The sequence below is a fragment of the Trichoderma harzianum genome (assembly GCF_003025095.1).
Source record: "Trichoderma harzianum CBS 226.95 unplaced genomic scaffold M431scaffold_14, whole genome shotgun sequence".
Taxonomy (NCBI): Eukaryota; Fungi; Ascomycota; class Sordariomycetes; order Hypocreales; family Hypocreaceae; genus Trichoderma; species Trichoderma harzianum.
Window position 1 is genome coordinate 162003 of NW_020209262.1, and position 17431 is coordinate 179433.

At 45.9% G+C, this 17431-nt stretch overlaps 6 protein-coding genes across 6 annotated transcripts; 2 read left to right on the forward strand and 4 right to left on the reverse strand.

Annotated features, from left to right (window-relative positions):
* The first annotated feature begins 53 nt into the window (after positions 1-53).
* Positions 54-3097, forward strand: M431DRAFT_124134 (hypothetical protein). Its single transcript, XM_024912214.1, has 3 exons — positions 54-1135; positions 1191-1277; positions 1339-3097. Exons 1-3 carry the CDS (start codon positions 151-153, stop codon positions 2790-2792), a joined length of 2526 nt encoding a protein of 841 aa, XP_024770036.1. The 5' UTR covers positions 54-150; the 3' UTR covers positions 2793-3097.
* A 2077-nt stretch (positions 3098-5174) lies between these two features.
* M431DRAFT_511928 (hypothetical protein) lies at positions 5175-5920 on the reverse strand. Its single transcript, XM_024919761.1, has one exon. It carries the CDS (start codon positions 5840-5842, stop codon positions 5672-5674), a length of 171 nt encoding a protein of 56 aa, XP_024770037.1. The 5' UTR covers positions 5843-5920; the 3' UTR covers positions 5175-5671.
* Positions 5921-6803: 883 nt separating this feature from the next.
* Positions 6804-9266, reverse strand: M431DRAFT_9084 (carbohydrate-binding module family 13 protein; the record flags this gene model as incomplete). The annotated part of the gene is made up of 1 exon (XM_024924189.1): positions 6804-9266. One exon carries the CDS (start codon positions 9264-9266, stop codon positions 6804-6806), a length of 2463 nt encoding a protein of 820 aa, XP_024770038.1.
* Positions 9267-11947: 2681 nt separating this feature from the next.
* Positions 11948-13378, reverse strand: M431DRAFT_47350 (hypothetical protein; the record flags this gene model as incomplete). The annotated part of the gene is made up of 1 exon (XM_024915446.1): positions 11948-13378. A coding segment is annotated over one exon (1431 nt), but the record flags the coding sequence as incomplete, so codon positions are not given.
* A 766-nt stretch (positions 13379-14144) lies between these two features.
* M431DRAFT_19805 (hypothetical protein) lies at positions 14145-15716 on the reverse strand. The gene is made up of 2 exons (XM_024913287.1): positions 15595-15716; positions 14145-15539 (listed from the first exon to the last, which is right to left on the reverse strand). The coding sequence occupies exons 1-2, from the start codon at positions 15618-15620 to the stop codon at positions 14285-14287; spliced, it is 1281 nt and encodes a 426-aa protein (XP_024770040.1). The 5' UTR covers positions 15621-15716; the 3' UTR covers positions 14145-14284.
* A 553-nt stretch (positions 15717-16269) lies between these two features.
* Positions 16270-17410, forward strand: M431DRAFT_511930 (hypothetical protein). The gene has a single exon (XM_024919762.1). It carries the CDS (start codon positions 16314-16316, stop codon positions 17106-17108), a length of 795 nt encoding a protein of 264 aa, XP_024770041.1. The 5' UTR covers positions 16270-16313; the 3' UTR covers positions 17109-17410.
* Positions 17411-17431: the final 21 nt, after the last annotated feature.

Here is a 17431-nt window from a genome sequence, read left to right on the forward strand (position 1 = left end):
CGCATCTTCTCTCTCAGGCTCTTGAACCGTGCATTCTATGAATACTTATAGAGCAAGAGTTGTCCTCTATTCGGAACTCGATTGTACTTTGAGTCAGAATTATATCATTTAAACAAATCCCATCGCCATTGAGCGCAGACATCCGTCATTATGGAGGACTTCCGTCTACGACACACTCACAATGATTACACTATCGGATGGGTTTGTGCGTTACCAAACGAACAGACCGCTGCTATTCTCATGCTTGATGATAGGCATGAGGACCTCCCCAACCCATCGGGTGACCACAATACATATATGCTTGGGAGCATTGGCAAACATAATGTTGTTATTGCTGGTCTGCCCTTAGGTAGGGTTGGCAACAACACTGCAGCAACAGTTGCAACCAGAATGGTGTCCAGCTTTCCAAATATCCGAGTCGGCTTAATGGTAGGGGTAGGCGGAGGTATCCCTCACAAGACCCGGCTTGGAGATGTGGTTATTAGCTGCCCTAATGGTACGGAGCCTGGCGTTGTCCAGTGGGACATGGGCAAGACAGAGGCCGGCCAGTTCGTACGAACGGGATCTCTGGCTCCTCCGCCAACAGCTTTACTTACAGCATTGACAAGATTTAAAGCTGATCACATCACAACACGAAGAAACATGCTCAAGTATTTAAAGAAGCTGGAAAAAGATCCCGATGTACCTGAAAGCTATAAAAAATCGGACTCTCTCCAAGACCTCCTGTTTCATCCAAGCTACGGCCATGTAGAAGCAGATGAGTCTTGTCTGAGTGATGAAGATGAGGACGATTGTCGCCGGTGCGATAAGAGCAAGTTGGTTCGGAGAAGCAAAAGAGAGAGTGGCATGATACACTGCGGCTTGATTGCATCGGGCAACCAAGTTATCAAAGACGCCAATCTCCGAGACTCGCTGTCCAAGCAATTTAAGAACGACATCCTTTGTATCGAGATGGAAGCGGCAGGACTGATGAATGACTTCCCTTGCGTTGTTATTCGAGGGATTGCTGATTATTCAGACTCGCATAAGAACGAGAAATGGCAAGACTACGCTGCTGCAACGGCTGCAGCATGCGCAAAGGCATTACTCATGGTAGTGGCTACGAGCGAGGTGGATAAGCTTCAGCGAGTACAACGTAAGTTTACTCTTTATTAGAATAAAGCAGTTCTCAGCTCACAATCTCTGACAAGTCACAATCTCGCCTGGTCTTATACAAAGTGCGATGCACTATTGGCCGTTTTGGAAAAATGAGAAGAAAGATACCGCTGATCCAAGAGGTATGTGCAACGATCTACTTGCCACGCCCTTTCATGGATCTTTAATTAACATGCACAATAGTGACAGCTTTTGAAGATTCCAATCTTGAAACTGATTCTCGGCATCCGCCGCTTGAAATGGCCCAACTGGATGACACAAGCCGCAACGCGAAGTCGGGGGAAACAATTCCCGAAGAAGAGAAACCCCCAAAAGTGGCTGCCATTGAAGCGCCAAAACGAGCAAGCTCTTATGATACTTCTACGACACATCAAACGCTTGAATCGTGGTTACAGGGAGCCCCGCCGTCTCTAGCAGCGATGTTTCGACAAGGGAATTACGAGGCTGCAATGAGAGACATCCGCATGGGCCTCGGCCAATCGCCGGTTCCCCGAAAAGATGAAAATCGAACTGAGATGTTATCAACTGAGCGAAGACAAAGTATGCCCTCTCAAGCCTCCATACCGTTTCCAGAAGAGTCCAAGGGCAATACGTCCGAGAGGAATGACAAACACAGTAACATAAGACGCCATTCAAATCCTGTTCCATCTGTCAAAACAAATTCTTATCCACTTGTCAAAACTCCCTCAGCTTTCTCGCCGGAGCATAGAGCCCGTGGGCATGAGCAGAGTCAAACGCATAGTGATGGCAGTGCTCCATCAATGCGCCAAAGCCCATCGGGATCGACCAAATATCGTTTTGGAACTCCATCGCCTGTCCGGAGAGAGCAAGAAAGTCTTGTTTCCGAGCAGAATCACGGGCAATTTAACAATGCGTCAGCCTCTTCAGGCCTGTACATATCAACGAAACACCCAAACAGCGGATACGACGCCGATGGAAGGGCTATAGAGTACCCGTTGTCGCCTCCTCAATCACCGCAGTCTACAAACCAAAGTAGCTACATGAGAAGAGACAGCGGGTCACTAATTGATGACGAGGAAATCCCATCAGGATATGATTCATTTACTGAAAGCAATGGCATCCTTCGCGAAAATCGCCCTTTAGTCGCAGAGCCAGACCAGATCAACTCTAACGAAGGACAAGGCGGCGCTCCTCTCAGCCAAAGCCTACAGCACTCTTCTATTACTGCTGAGAAAACACCAGCACATGTTTCACGTACCGGGAGTAATGATAGGTCCTCAGTATACAGGTACACATACTCTCGCCATCCAGGGGCAAGCGTGGCCAGCCCCGGCGAATTACCGCGCAGTGCCACTCCTGTTCCAAGTCCACCGCCTCCTTATTTAGCCAGGAAGAACTCAACATCACGTCAACCCATTAGAAATAGCAATCGTGGCCCAGGATACAGCCGACCTCCAGGACCAAATACGACCAAGCCCAGTGACAGACAACGCAGCTCCACCCCTACTCCCTCTCAAAGCAGACGGCCTCCTCTCATGACTATGGATAACAACAGCGTACCTGCATTGGGGACTAAAACTTCCCAGACTCGCTCCCAGATTCAATCCAAGCCACCAAAGAAAGTTCAGTCAAATGCCCCTCCTTCCAGATTACCACGACTGCGTCCAGCGGCATGATTTCTATCTTCTGATACAACTCCGCTCATCAACGCATTAGCCCGAAGGCAAGATTTCATACAGAAATATATTAACACTCAACACTATACTATCATTAGTTATACTTTTCCTTTCTTTTCATTTGTGTTACACGATCTTTACCTAATGTCATGCAATAGACAAAAGCTTTCCTTTGTTACGTCTTCATTAGACCTCTCAATTGGATGATAGATACATTTTTCTTTAATAAATAAAGCATATATTCAGCTGCAGCACGCAGTCAATGCTTACAAGAGATACTTGCCTGGCCTACATCTATCTCTTGCCTGGCCTACACTTTTGTGTCAATAATTTGGCGCCGCCAGTGAGGATGCGTTGAACTGTATAAATAGTTGCCAGTCAAAAGGTTAGGGGAAGAAATGACCTTAGTCGCAAGGAGGCATACTTCAATAAGCGGGCAGGTATCGTTGCCACAGATGCAAAGCAGCTACTTTTGGAGAAACGGTACTTGCACCAAAGTCAGATTCTGTTAATTCCACGCACGCCTATCACTTACAGTTTCATAGTGTAGACCGGCAGGTTTTTTTGCAACCTGCATGCTACTGTGGGAGTCGATCTCGAGATTGACTAAAGCATACAGCTCTTCAACTACTAGAGCAAAGGATGTATTCGTAAATGTTTCAACGCCAGCATCACTACCATCTCCACTTCCCAGGCTCGAGACTTGGGCCATGAAAGCCTCTATAGATTAATAAACGAGTCATTTTTTGCTTGACTGTCAAAATATAATGATGTGAGTCTAGATTTAGAGACTCGGAATTAGTAAAATGGAAGTCATCAAACTCAAAATAAGAGCTGGACGGGATCTCGAATTTTCCACTGCTTACCTCTAGTCGAACATACTTGGTGATGTCAACAATAAGAAGTACATATATATAATACCTAACTAGAAATAAACACGAGCCGCCAATACGCTCTAAACAGCTATTACTGATGCTTTAGTATTCATAATATCTTCCACGATTGTTTAGATACGTTATGTTTGATCCCGAAAGTATATTTCTGGGGTAATGATATCCAGCAAAATGCTGGGCTATGCTACAAGCGGAACTATTTTCTATGGGTCACTGTACTGGCAATATGCGACCGTACCAATCTATATATAAAAAGGCAGGAGGAGGAAGGGGAAGTGAAAGAGGCAGAGAAGGAGTGGCAGAAGAAGAGAAAATATGAAGAAACAGAAGGAGGAGAAAATGGGAAATTAAGATGCAAAGATTTGAAAGACGAAATGGGTTCATGTGTTACAATTGCTTAATGCTGAATCTTGAGCATTTCACTACCCAGGTAGTTGATGCAATATAGAGCTTTGTTCAAGTAATATTACCTTAAGAGAGAGCTATTAGATATTGAAAGAAATTTATTGATTTGGCTATGAGCTAATCCACTCAGGGACATCGTATGCCATCAGAAGTATGCTTCTCCTAGCCCATTCATTCTTCCAACCATAAAATATTTGGTACATAATGCGAACTCTTTCGCAAACCCTCCATCCAACACTTTTGAATATTTCAAGCGACGCATGCCATTAGCTGTTCTCGATAGAAGCGTCCCACACCCACCAAAAAGGCTACTCTAAACGATGGACACGTCTAACTTTATATTAATATTTCAAATCTAGTTCACAGAATATGGCTTCATACCTTAAGTGGCGTTTGAGCTCATCGCATCTTCTAAATTTCTTGGGACAGCAATCGCAAGCAAAATGCTTTTTGGGAGAGTGACAACTACCGGTAAAACATTAGTATTTCGAGGTCAATTCACGCAATACAAGCGAATACCTTAAGTGGCGCGTGAGTAAATCGCTCCTTTTAAATTTCTTAGAACAAAGCTTGCAAGCGTAAGGCCTTTCGGAAGAGTGAGCGGTCCTGGTAACATATTAGTAACTAGGTAGTACTTCAAAGTAACTCTCAGAATAAAACTTAATACTGTAAATGACGTTTAAGAGAACGTTTTGCTCCGAAACGAGCTGGGCAAATTCGGCATCGTATAGGCTTAGCGGTACTATTATCGATATATGAGCCTTGAAGATCTTATTCAATTTGAAAGCGGATGACCTACTCTAACATCCGGTTGACGGAGTCACCCAGTATGGGCGGCGTCACTTCAAAACTAGACGAGAGTACCACACTTTCAGACGTAGCGGGATATTTTTGGTCTTCAAGAACGTCATTAAACGGAATATCACTGATCTTTAGGCATCTCGGACTATCTAAGTAGTCATTATCGCGCACATCTACCGATGAATCATTCCCAGTGGACTCTTCCAACTTATTGGGCGTGGAAATGATTCCACCCGGAGCATCAAGACCAGCAATAAAATCATCCCATATACCGGAGAATTGACTCAGACTTTCACAATTTGTAATGGTAAGCTAAATTCCTCTAAAAACATTGTGTGGATAAAGGGTATCTCCTCAGAGAATTGCGTCGACCTTAAAAAGCGGGTAGCCGCCGAGCAAGGAGGAGATCATCGCCTTATTCTAAGGCGAGAGCTATATATACATGTAGTTGAGCCTGTCATCATACAGGCAAGCTCGCTGACCTACCTGATTGCCCCTCTTGTTTTCTGCTCTTCTTACCTGTATAAAAGCGCATTATTTCTCCAGCTCATTCGTACTCCGTACGACAGTCGCCTGCGACTGGACGCAATTCGTTGGTGTTTATAGTTCTTGTGGGCTGCGAGGTTTCTCACAGCCCGGGGCAATTAGCTCGAGACTCATAAATACTAGCGATTCTCGGCTATCTCCTAACAGATGGTAGCGCATAGATTTATTTGACGTTATTTGATACACCATACTCCTTGGAGATTACCATGAAGCAAGTGCAGGCTTTATGTAAACTTACGATATATCCTGTTCGCTGTAATCATATGATGGATCATAAATACTCATAAGATCTATGGTCGACTCTTCACTAGAAGAAACTGCGGGTGGATTGTCCGATGGGCTGTTGAACTCCAACTCTCCATCATCAGCCCCGTGTAGGCTGTGCTGTGGCTGCAAGGAAGCCATTCCAAATATTATTCTCGATGAAACAACACGGAAGGAAAAGTCAATAATGATGGGGTTTTCTGTGAAATCTCGTAAATGAAGAGAGAGCGAGCGCGATGTGGGAGTGATGAGTCGGAGGATTCTTGGAAGCGGCCGGGGGACTTTATACGCAGAATTCGCCCTCCCCCAGGCCACCCTCCTCCACTTTTGGGACACAAAAACTGCGCCAGCACCGGCACCACCTCGTTCTCATCCTCATCTTCCTCCTCCATTTGGTCGTCATCGCTTCCCCGCCAGGTAGCAGTTATTGGCCAAATAAAGCACCGATTCGCATAGATGTCCAATCATGCCGCTTCAATGATTCAACGCGTCCAGAGGCCTCCTTCAGCCTTTGGACCACCACCACAAAAATCACCACCACATAAATCACCATCACAAAAATCACCACCACAAAAATCACCGCCATCCACGCTGCCAGAAGCAATAAGGTCTATCGTATATCTATTATCTCCCCCTTTTCTATTATTGCAACAGATATAAACATTATTTGGCACATTATAGGCTTTGTGCAAACTTTATAAATTTTAGGAAACAGAACCCCGTGATTTAACCACTAGATCTCAGTCGTGTACATAGTAAGAGAGAATGAACCAAAGAAAAAACTTGACGGGACCACGGAATATCTATTACTATCCATGCTGATGATATGAGTTTTGGTGGTGACTCCGTCCGGGTTATATGAAAAAAAAGAAAGAAAAAAAAGGAGAAAAAAAAGGAGAAAAAAGAAACCAGAGAAAGGCTTGTATCTGGGGTCTAAAATTGACAATATAATGCTTAAGATTCTCATGAAGGTTAGCTATTCTATGTACGTGATTGAACATGGACGCTTGGTCAATTCAAGCCATTAATACTATATACACAATGCAGGCTAAATGGCCACTCTGCAAGAATACACGCATCAATCCAGGACCGAGATTGAATCTCAACTAGCGGGCACAGCCGCAAGCAAGCTCCATAGATGGTCGTTGGTCCCGTTGTCCTGGAACTGGACAACGTTGGCGCTATTAGCCGTCGACTCGCCATCAACTCCAACCACCAGCCCGCTATTCTTATTCTTTATCAAATATAACCCGTCGCTGTTTGACTGTACTCGCCAAAGCTGGCCGTCTGTTCCATCGTCTTGTAACTGCTGAAGACGCGCACTGTTGGACGTTGACTGGCCTTCGACGGCCAGCAGGAGCCCACTGTTGAGGTTCTGGATCTTGTACCAACCGCCAGGCGCCTTGACGAACTGCCACAAATGATCCCGGGTGCCGTTGTCTTCATATTGCTGAATGTAGGCGCCACTGGTCTTGGACGCGTTCTGGACGCCCATGAGCTTGCCGCTGTTCAGATTATTGATCTGAAAGACAGCTGTGGTCCACACCTCGAACTCGGAGAGACCCCAACCTGATCCGCCGCCCGGGTTGGGGGCCACGACACGAAGTTGCGAGGTGGTGATTGTCGGGAAGGTGATCTGAGTCAGTGTATTTGACGTCGAAGAGGCTGTGCTCCGCTGCTGGCCGGGGACTGTGATCCAGGTGCTACCAGAGAGATACTGGAGATCGTAGCTCGAGGGAAGCTTTACGCCGCCGCCATCGGTGTAGAAATACAGCCGGACGTTGGAAACTGCCTGCGACCGTCGGAGGTCCACGCCGAAATAGTCCTGGGCGTTGGGGCTCTGGTATGAAGTCCAGCGGCTGTTCTGGGGCACAGCATTGCGGAACACGATGCCGTCGACGGCCCTCCAGACATCATCGTACTGCGAGGTGTAAGATGCGAATGGCGTTGATCCCGATGAGAACTTCTGGGTGTTGGCGGCGATGTTGACCTGCGAGTTGATGGTTTGGATAACTGCACTGCCGACGTTGACGCTGAGCAAACCGATAGTAGAACGAGTGCCCGCGAGAGCGCCGTCAACAAAAATCCTTAATCCAGAACCTTGATTGTAGCGCGAACCAGACTTATCCCAGATGACTGTCACCTGATGTCCGTGGTATTCAACATTCTCTAATGCAAAGTAGTCCCATGAGGACGGCACGAGAGGATCAACCGTTAGAGTATCGTTGGATTGTCCGCGTAGGCCAAGGAGTCCGGCGATGACGTTGTCGATGAAGGTGGAATGATTATAGTCTTCGCTATGGTTATAAGTGTCGTACATCCACTGGTTTGCGTCGGGATCATGGGCTTCGGCAACATAAGGGATTCCATTCTTATATTGGGTTGCAACGTAACCAACAAGAAGGTTATAGTAATCGGTCGATGTAATGTATGACTGCGCGGGATAGTCATGGAGCACATTTTCCACAGCAGTGAGAACCTGCGCGGTGGCATATGGCCATGATGGGCCATCCCATTGAAGGCAGTTTGCGCCTTGATACATATACCATTGGCTTCGTCGCTCCGTAGTGGTAGGTCCGTACGTAGCCGCAAAGCCCTGAGAATCCTTCAGCTGGGAGAAGGCGGCGATGCCAGAAGCTTGTGGCATGTCGAACATCCACGGAAAGTAACCCATAATCTCACGAGTGGTGAGCAGCGCTCCCGAGGGATTGTTGTCCCGTTGCCGGTGCATGAAGAACTGACGCGAGCTGTCCCAGAGAGTATTCTGCATTGCCGTCTGTAGAGCGCTGGCTCGGCTTGTATACTCAGAAGCCAAGGCCGTGTCTCCCTTCAAGGTGGCCAAAGACGCGATAGCACGAGCATCTCCATACTGATATCCGTTAATGGTAGGTCTATATCCAGCACCGCCATGATAAGGATCGCTGGTCTGATAGGATGCGGCTGTGCATTCGCTGGCATCCCAGACAGGGACTTGCCAGTAAAGTCCGAGGCTCTGGTTGAAGTGGTTGTCCCAACCTCTGTATTGTTTGACAAGATTATCCAACTGACCGATGGCGAAATCCCGATCTCCAGTTACAAGATAATGGCGCCACACGGCGGTGGCTACCCAGAAGCTGTATTCGTGGGCCCAATCAGAGGTGTCGAGATTGTAAGTATCAGTTTGCGGCTTGGGGAACGTGCCAGGGCCAGCCAACCAGTAATTAATGTTATCTTTAACATATCTCTGATCCCGAAGCCATCGACCCTCGATGATGTGATGTCCTGCGGCAGCTACGACGCCTCCGTACGGCGCACCATAAGAGACTGGCGTTAAAAACTCGCTGAGCATATAGCCATACTGAGCACCGGTGTAAGTGAGGTGCTCTTTGTAAGTTTGCCAACGATAGTAGTAGACGGCTTGAATCTGTGAATTGGGGACATCGAGGAACGGGATGTTCTGCTCGAACCAGTTGGGGTCTTCAAATCCGGAAAGCAGCTGGCTATGATTCAAGAAGTTGGTGGCTACGGAACGTCCTGAGAGGACAATGGCGGCAGCACCAAAGACGGAAACGCTAAGGGCCTTCATCTTACTGGAACCCAGTTAATGATTACCCCAATACTGAGAACCTCTAACCGGATGTCACTACCTGGAAACTGATGATGCCTTTCAAACTTGTAGCTGGCAGTTTTGAGCATTCCAATGAGGGCATGAACTGGAGCCCATGTCTACAGAAGAATATACCAGAGGCGGCAATGAATGGAAGGCCATTATATAGAAAAACAGAAAGCCGCGATTCGAATAATGAGCTAGAATTGGAAGCATTGGTCTTCACGAAATGTCCAAGTATGCCGTTCTGCGTCCTTCCTAAATCTGCTAAAGGAAGTGCAAGTGCTGGCTTGAAGAATGACCCCATGTTACATCGCGAGCGACTAGGCGATGAATCCTTCAATATAGCATGACTATACTGCCGAAAAGCTCTCCGTCTACTAATCTATTTTGAAATGACAGCCCCTCTTAGATGCGCCTTCATTTGGCTATATCACCACTTCGAAAGAGTGGGCGGACTATGAGGGACAACGGTTTGTGTATCTATGTGAGTGTCATTCTCGGCAAGTTTCTCATGTCCAATGTTGATATAAGCGCAAAGTGATATCTTATTGAGGCCCTTACTCCGATTGTGTCTAACAAAAAGGAAACGCATAAAATGTCAGGCAAGCGTATATCACATAAACTAGGCGTATAAGGTGGAGAGCAAGCGCGTTTTAGTTATATGCAGTCCTTGAAAGCTAATCCACTCGAGTTACCATTAGGGACGATCCTTTTCATCGCTATTGGTCCATATTCACTTTGCTTCATTTGGAGCACATGACAAATTACGGTTTCGAGACTTCATAGCGGACGGGCGCATGAGTTGGGCCAAGCCCAAAGAAGAACTTGGAACTCTTATGATCCATCTAGCGCGGAATATATAGCCTTAAAAGGGCAGTATGGTTACTCAAAAGACATCAGGCGACCAAGAGCGCTGGAATCGCGGATCGACGCTCTATTAGACTAAGATCGGGTGACTCGTTTGGGCGATTCCGGAGAGCGTCAGCTCTTTCACTTACATGGAACTGCACATATATGCCGCTGCCGGGTTTAACATGCTACCTCCACAGTTTCTGGCCTCAGCTAGGCAACCCTCAAACAAAGGCGATTGGACCGCTTCAGACATTCTAGCTGCAGCCTAGATGAGACTAACCCAGTGACTTTAACGGCAGTTGTGTGATATTTGTCTCTTCTCATGGACATCGCATACAAACGAGGACTCCCAAAAGGCGAACTGCGATGTATGCTTTGAAGATGGAATAAACAGCGTTGTTTCATAGCATCTGACTTTGACAGCTGCTAAACTGAATACTCACGTATGTGCAGGTGGACACAGCTCATGCCTGTCGGCGAAGGAGTAATGGATGTGTATATATATCAGGTGATGGGTGGAATGTGCCCTTGAGAAGATCACTGCTGCATGCTACGTACTCTTCTTACTAGGCACGAGAAAAGAAACACATTGCGATATGGTGGCGCTGTGACGTTGCAATGGACTAGGGCTTCATTCGACTATGGTTCCTGCATAGATGATTCCATGTCCATTCTCCCCGCATCCGCAACAATCTCGAATACCGGCATCATCGGCCGTATCGCCTCGGCAATTGGAGAAGCTGAATTCGGCCCGCGCCTCTCCACTCATCACTGTACAGTAGCACTCACTCGTTCACGGAATCAGCAGGTGGTTTCGTTTCTTTTTAATTACTAATTACTACTAATCTTCGGCTGGACTTTCGGTCCGGTTGCCATCATATTGGTACGGTTTTCTGTCTCGCAAATAAGTTTCGCAAATAACCGCAAAGGTTAGCTTAAGCTCCAACATAACCAAAATGAAGATTCTAGTCCATTAAACGTACTTTTTTTTTTCATCAGGTTTAGCTGAATTACATAGAAGTTTCAAGTAGCAGTTCTTGCTACCACAGCAAGCGGATGACAGAAAAATCGGGACTAAGAAAAATTGAAGAGCCCATGCGGTAAATTTTACGCCTGTTGTTTCAGTATTTATTTATTCCTATATCTATATTTCTCTAGTAACTGCTATTATATCTATATCTCTCTAGTAACTGCTATTATATTTATATTTCTCCAGTAATTGCTATTGTATCTATATTCCTCTAGTAACTGCTATCATAGTTATATAGTAAAATCCGGGTGAAAGATAAATGGATACATATTCCTCTATAAAAGTACTACTTAATAAGTACATACCCACTAATCTCCCGTACTGTACATGTACTCTTAAACGAGGTCCTTCTTATCCGGCGTCCCTTTGAAGCCATCGGAGGACTGAACATAAGACTTAACGCTCAAAATCTAACAACCTAAATACACAACTTTGATCGTGCTTTATCAATCAAATTACACAGAATGTTCTCGAAAACAATGTCCTTAAGTACACCCTGGAGGGATATTGTAGTAGATGGAACATGCCGTTCATAAACAGCGATGTAGGCTATCGCAAGGCCCTAAACTCCAATAGTAGAATACGCAAGGATTGAAAACCTATAAACTCGAGTTGCCAAGCCAATCATCTACCAATTGATGATATGTCGCTATATATGTAATTATCATCTGCTTTCCTCCAGTTTTTGATCAATTGACCCATAGTACTGTTCCGAGCCACCAATGCAACCATCAATGCTTCATACTTCGGCTCATTTGTCAAATCGAAGCGCTAAATCTTTCATGAATGTATCGGTATCATCAAGCTTCTTCACCTCTTCTGCTTTTAATGCCCACTTTACACCGGACTCTGACAATGTCTCAGTATATGGATTAGATTCCATCCATTTTGACCATTTCTGGATAACCGAAATAGCATCATCAGGCGTCATTTCAAACCATTCAATATGCTGTATCGAACAGCCGGTACAATAGACTCTTGTCCGACAATAATCCAACTCGGCGTGGCACAAGGCCTCAACACGGCGGGCATTTGGGACTATTGAGCCTTCAAAGAGTGACTTGGGTTCTCTGTTGCAGCTCAACTTCCACTCTTCATGCCGTGTTTCCGGACTGCGAGTAGTGTATCCGATTTTGACAAATCTCTCGTTTCCTTTAACCGTATAAAGATATATGAATCCCTTCTTTAGGTCACCCAACTTCTTTTCCAAAGGACGCATCGCGTTAGCTTTGATCTCTTTGTATGAAGATTTTGGGTCTTGAGGGCTATCCCTTCTCTTGATTATTTTAAAGGTACTCTCATCAAAGGCTTTGGGCCAGTATTGGTCTGGTGGAGGTAATGCCAAGTCAATAGGTGTTGAGTCGACTCGCTTTTCAAGATCATGTTTAGTGCTATTTTTGAGCATTAGCCTTTGAACTATTTCTCGTTGTAAAGTTGTACCAGACATATCAGAGTCATCCAGAGTGCAGCCGCTATTAGCCAATTGCTTAGTTTCTGCTTGGTATGTGCTGCGAATCTCCACGAGTCTTGAAGTCCATAGCTCGATATGTTTAGATGACTGATATTGGTGGTGATCACAAAGCCCATTACATGCGAGGACTTTGAGAAGATACTCAACTTTAGTATCATCAAAGCAAGCTACCGACAGGATAATCTCATCAATAGTCTTGGTGTAATTTTGCATGTTTCGTCCATCAAGCTTCGAACGGCAATCCTCCTGCTTCAATGTCTTCCCTATACAATAACGGTTATTGCAATGGGCGTAATCGCGACGTAGAGCAATTGTGATCCGCTTCTCCAGAGGTATAGATGGCTTAGCATCTCCAGTAGGGAAGATGGATGTCCATTTCTCAACGCGATCTTCTATATGTCTTTCATAGGGATGAAGATGGCAGTGAACTAGCTCAGCCAACTTTCGTAGCCTGTCTTCGAGTTCCATAGACGACTGAGTCAAAGCCACCATCGATTCTATCAAGCTATCCACCTTCGTCCTATTCTCTTTTGGCGTATACTTTTTACAGGGTTTCCCCTGTTGGGTAAGGCATCCGCATCGCCAATCCTGGAGATTGAGTCGACATTTCAGCACGCTTAGATCGATCTTTTTTGTCGCCTGCTGATCAATTTTCACAGCCGTATCTGGCGTAGGGGAAGGGGTCCTTGGAGGAGTAAGAAGCCCAGAGGGATTGGTTGCAGTAGCGCCATCGTCAAGACTGAGCCCTCTGCCCTTCTTGTACACGTTCGGCATTTTGTCTTTCTACAAGAAGAGATTCTGGAGGCTCAAGTAGGCCAATTTTGTCTTTGCCTTCTACAACACCAAAGATATTTCATCAAACTGAGCTGAAGTTTCAAAAGTGTAACCGGTGAAAAGACGTTAGGAGTACAATACCAGGCATAAATGCAAGCGAAGGGCGATGGAAACCCTGAAAAAGTGCGAACTGGCAGTTTTTAATGCTCATGAGAATGGGGCCCCTTTGAGTCCTTGGCTTTGATCAGAGTGAGGCAATCGATACAATGACTTACACACAATCACTTCAGGCAGCCGCCAAGGGTAGGACAAGATTTGCCTTGGTCCTCCCTGCTGCGCCACACGTTTCTGTCATGTTCTACTTGGTTTTTCGTTGGCTGTAAAGGCTTTCAAGTTTTACGTTGAACCGAGAGCGGTGACTCACGTTGAGCCAAATTTTATGCCTTGTGGCGGCTTAGAGGAGCATCGTATATGTACAATCCCGTCTACTAGTCCCTCCCCATCTCCTCTTTGTTACAGTCGGGGGAGAGGGGGTGCCTACATGTGTTCAACATGGTCCCCAATTGTGCTATCTAACACTCCGTAGTGCAACCTGAAAATAATACCCAATACTAGACGATTATGGCTATAGCGGAAGATACTAGAGAAATGTAGCTGTAACAGTAAATAATTGTAGAAGTGACAGGTACTTAAAGAATGAGGTATATACTACATTCAGTTTTACTTACGCACTAGCAGCTAAATTCCTATAGCAGTAAACACGGTAAACAGCTTTCTTTCACATCAATTCAATACTCAAACTTCAAGTAGTCGCAGGGGTTCTAGATAGTCAACTTGGAGTGCTGAATAGCTACTCCCTTGATTATCTTATTTTAGCGGTCTCTCATAGATATCTGGGAATTGGACCTTGATCTTGACACCCTTTTCTCTCTGTAGTCGCGTTCTCATAACATATCCGATAGCACCAGGATTGTCTGTAGACCTTACTCGATACCAGTACTCATCTTCTAGGTCAATCTCGCTGTCCTCATCCTCTTTCTCTTCGTCCTTTTTCTCTTCGTCCTCCTTCTCTTCGCCCTCCTTCTCTTCATCTTCTTTCTCTTTAGTCTCTTTTTCCTCGCCCTCCTTCTCTTCGTTCTCTTTCCTTTCATTCTCTCTCTCCTCAGTCTCTTTTCCTTCATCTTCTTCATTTTTAGCCATTTTCTCCTCACTCTCCTCCTCCTCATCGTCTTCATCGTCCTCATCGTCCTCATCGTCCTCATCGTCCTGTTCGTTGCTAGGCTCCCACATTTTCATTTCATGCTTGAACCAACACTGCGCGAAATCGATAACAAAAGGTTGATGCGACTCTTGATCCACAATCACGTTGCGTGTGGAACAGTCCATCATAACCACGCCGTATTCGTTGATTTTGTGAACCAAATCCACAGAACGCTGTACCAATATCGGCCATTCCTTGACGTCTATTGATGAGCTGTCGAGATTGATCAGATTAATTCCAGGAATGTACTGGAGGAGAATGCCATTAACGTCCCAGTACTTGGCATCAGGTCCGTCGATGAGATCCGATGGTATGATAGAGCTTGTGTCTGCTAGGCGGACGGTGGCCAGCAAACGTGGTACTCCGGCACCTTGAAGATCTTTCAGCAACTCATAGGCCTTAGTCTCGCAGTGAAACATGTCATCACAATCTTTCCACAGAGCCGCTTCGTACTTTTCATTGCCCTCGACGTTCTCGTCGTCGAGGTGGTGATGAGGTTTAATAGGCAGAAGTCTCCCTTCCTGGTCTTTGGCTAGCTGTGTGAGAAAAGGGCCAATAGCGTTTCGCCTTACAAAGGACTCAAACAACGCTTCCCTTTTAGTTGTAAGAGGCAGATGTACCATTCTGTAGTCGCGAAGATCGACACCGAACCGACGATCGTACAGTTTCAGGACTGCCTGAACGTCTTGGCCTGAGTCCAGGGTAATAGTAACGCACATCACCGAAGACATGGTGATATCGAGTACCCTAGTGATGGATGCCGTAGTCACTCGGGGTAAGGGTAAGTCTTGGTAGTTTTGGGTGATTTCAAGGCGTAGAGAGGCGCCTGCGACGTATGGTATAGGGATGACCTCGTCGGACCTAATCACTAGGTTAGCGGCGGTAATTATTTTGTAGCCCATCAAGTATCCCTTACATGTCTTGAGCTGTTTCTGTAGACATGATGACGAAAAATCAGATGTCTAAGATGCGCAACGTATGCAGTGAGAAAGGAACCAAAAGATGTGAGCTGCTGTTGCTAGTTGTTGTGGCTGTTGCTACATGAAACATTACCAGGTTATGGATGATATATGTACGAGCAGGACCCGACGCTGCAAGCGCCTACAACAATGCTGGCGCTTAGTGCGAACGCGCGCTAAAAGCGCAATCAGCCAATCGCGTATAATCCACAGCCGCTAAGCCCTGAGTTTATGGCCAACACCATGATGTGGATCACCAACGCCAAAATGTTCATCACCAACAGCCTCATGTTCATCACCAACACAAGGCTGACGGATTCCCTACAGCCGTGTAAGTCTAAGCCCCATTTACGAGCAGGCAGTGTTCTGCTAACCTAGAATAAGCACCTTGGCGGCTGGCTGCCTCCCTTTGACGCTTTCTCAGCCCTCTGTTCAACTTGTTGGCCAACATCATGGCCAACATCATGGTCAATATCATGGCTAACATCATGGCCAATTCGGGTTCAACCTTGTCAACTGAAACGACAAGGCAGATGGCTACTAAATTTATGATACTTGGGATGGATATAAAATGCCTTGAGTTGTGCCTCTCGCATTTGCTTTTGAAGACGAATAAAACATCCTCAATCAAAGAAAATACCACCACACCTTCTCTCAAATCTATTACGCCGTCAACATGCCCAAGGCCTCACGCCCAGAGACTTTCGTACTCTCTAAAACTGACAGAAAAGACTTTCTCCTATACCTAGAGTATGCAAACCCAAACTACATTTCACTTACCGCCTGGGGGTTCAATGGGAAGCCGCTCACGGCGAAACCCGATCTGCTTCGAAGCACACTTATCATGTTGGCTGCCGTTTGGTTCAACAACACTACCAACATATGTATCCTAGTTGGGGCAGGCGGGGCAAAGCTTCCAATAGATGGCACTATCATTGATTGGGGTACCTCGGCGCCTGATTTGGGGGAGACCCTGCAACATTACCAGAAGATGTTCAAAGTCCAGCCTTTAAACCCATTAAAAAGGCCAGAGCCTCGTCGAGACAATGACGATGAGGGTAGAGACGGCGGCGGTTCATCTGGCCGCACATGGACCAAGCAAGTCTACAGAGATGACTATGGTGGATATTACTACATTGGCCAAGATGAGGAGTACCATCAGTGCGATGCCAAAGGCAAGGAGATTCAGTCGACAGAGAAAAGCACAGGCTACAGAACCTCAAACCCCTATCATATCGTCTTGGTCTTTTCCAACGCCCAGAAACAGACATATTACCAACGCCATGGCCAGCCTGAGCTTTGTTCCCTGCGGAAGCATTCTTCGGGAACATACTATTTCGTCGACTACAAAGGCAGGGAATGTAATGCTCAGTACGTGGGCTTACAACCGCGATGGATGAACAGGAAGGCTATTTCTCAGAGTACTGGGGGACAGGGGGTTATACCCAGACCTCAAAGCCGACTTTCCTGACTGACCCTAAGACGGGTAGGCCATACTACATTGACAAGTATGGCAAGGCTTGCTGGGCTTGAAAGCGCTTGTGTATTGAGAATAACTTTTGAGAAGATTATATCTCGGGTTTATCTGTTGTATTTATGCGACTGCTGTATCGATGTTGACTGACTGGGTGTTAATATATGTTTATGTATTTAGGAGGCATGCAGGGATATACGATATATGCTTTTCAATATGTACTGTACTGCTCTGCCAAATATAAGTAGTGACAACGGGTTCCAGCTGCAATAAATGCATCTTATATGCATACTAATCGGTAGAGCTTATTTATACATGTA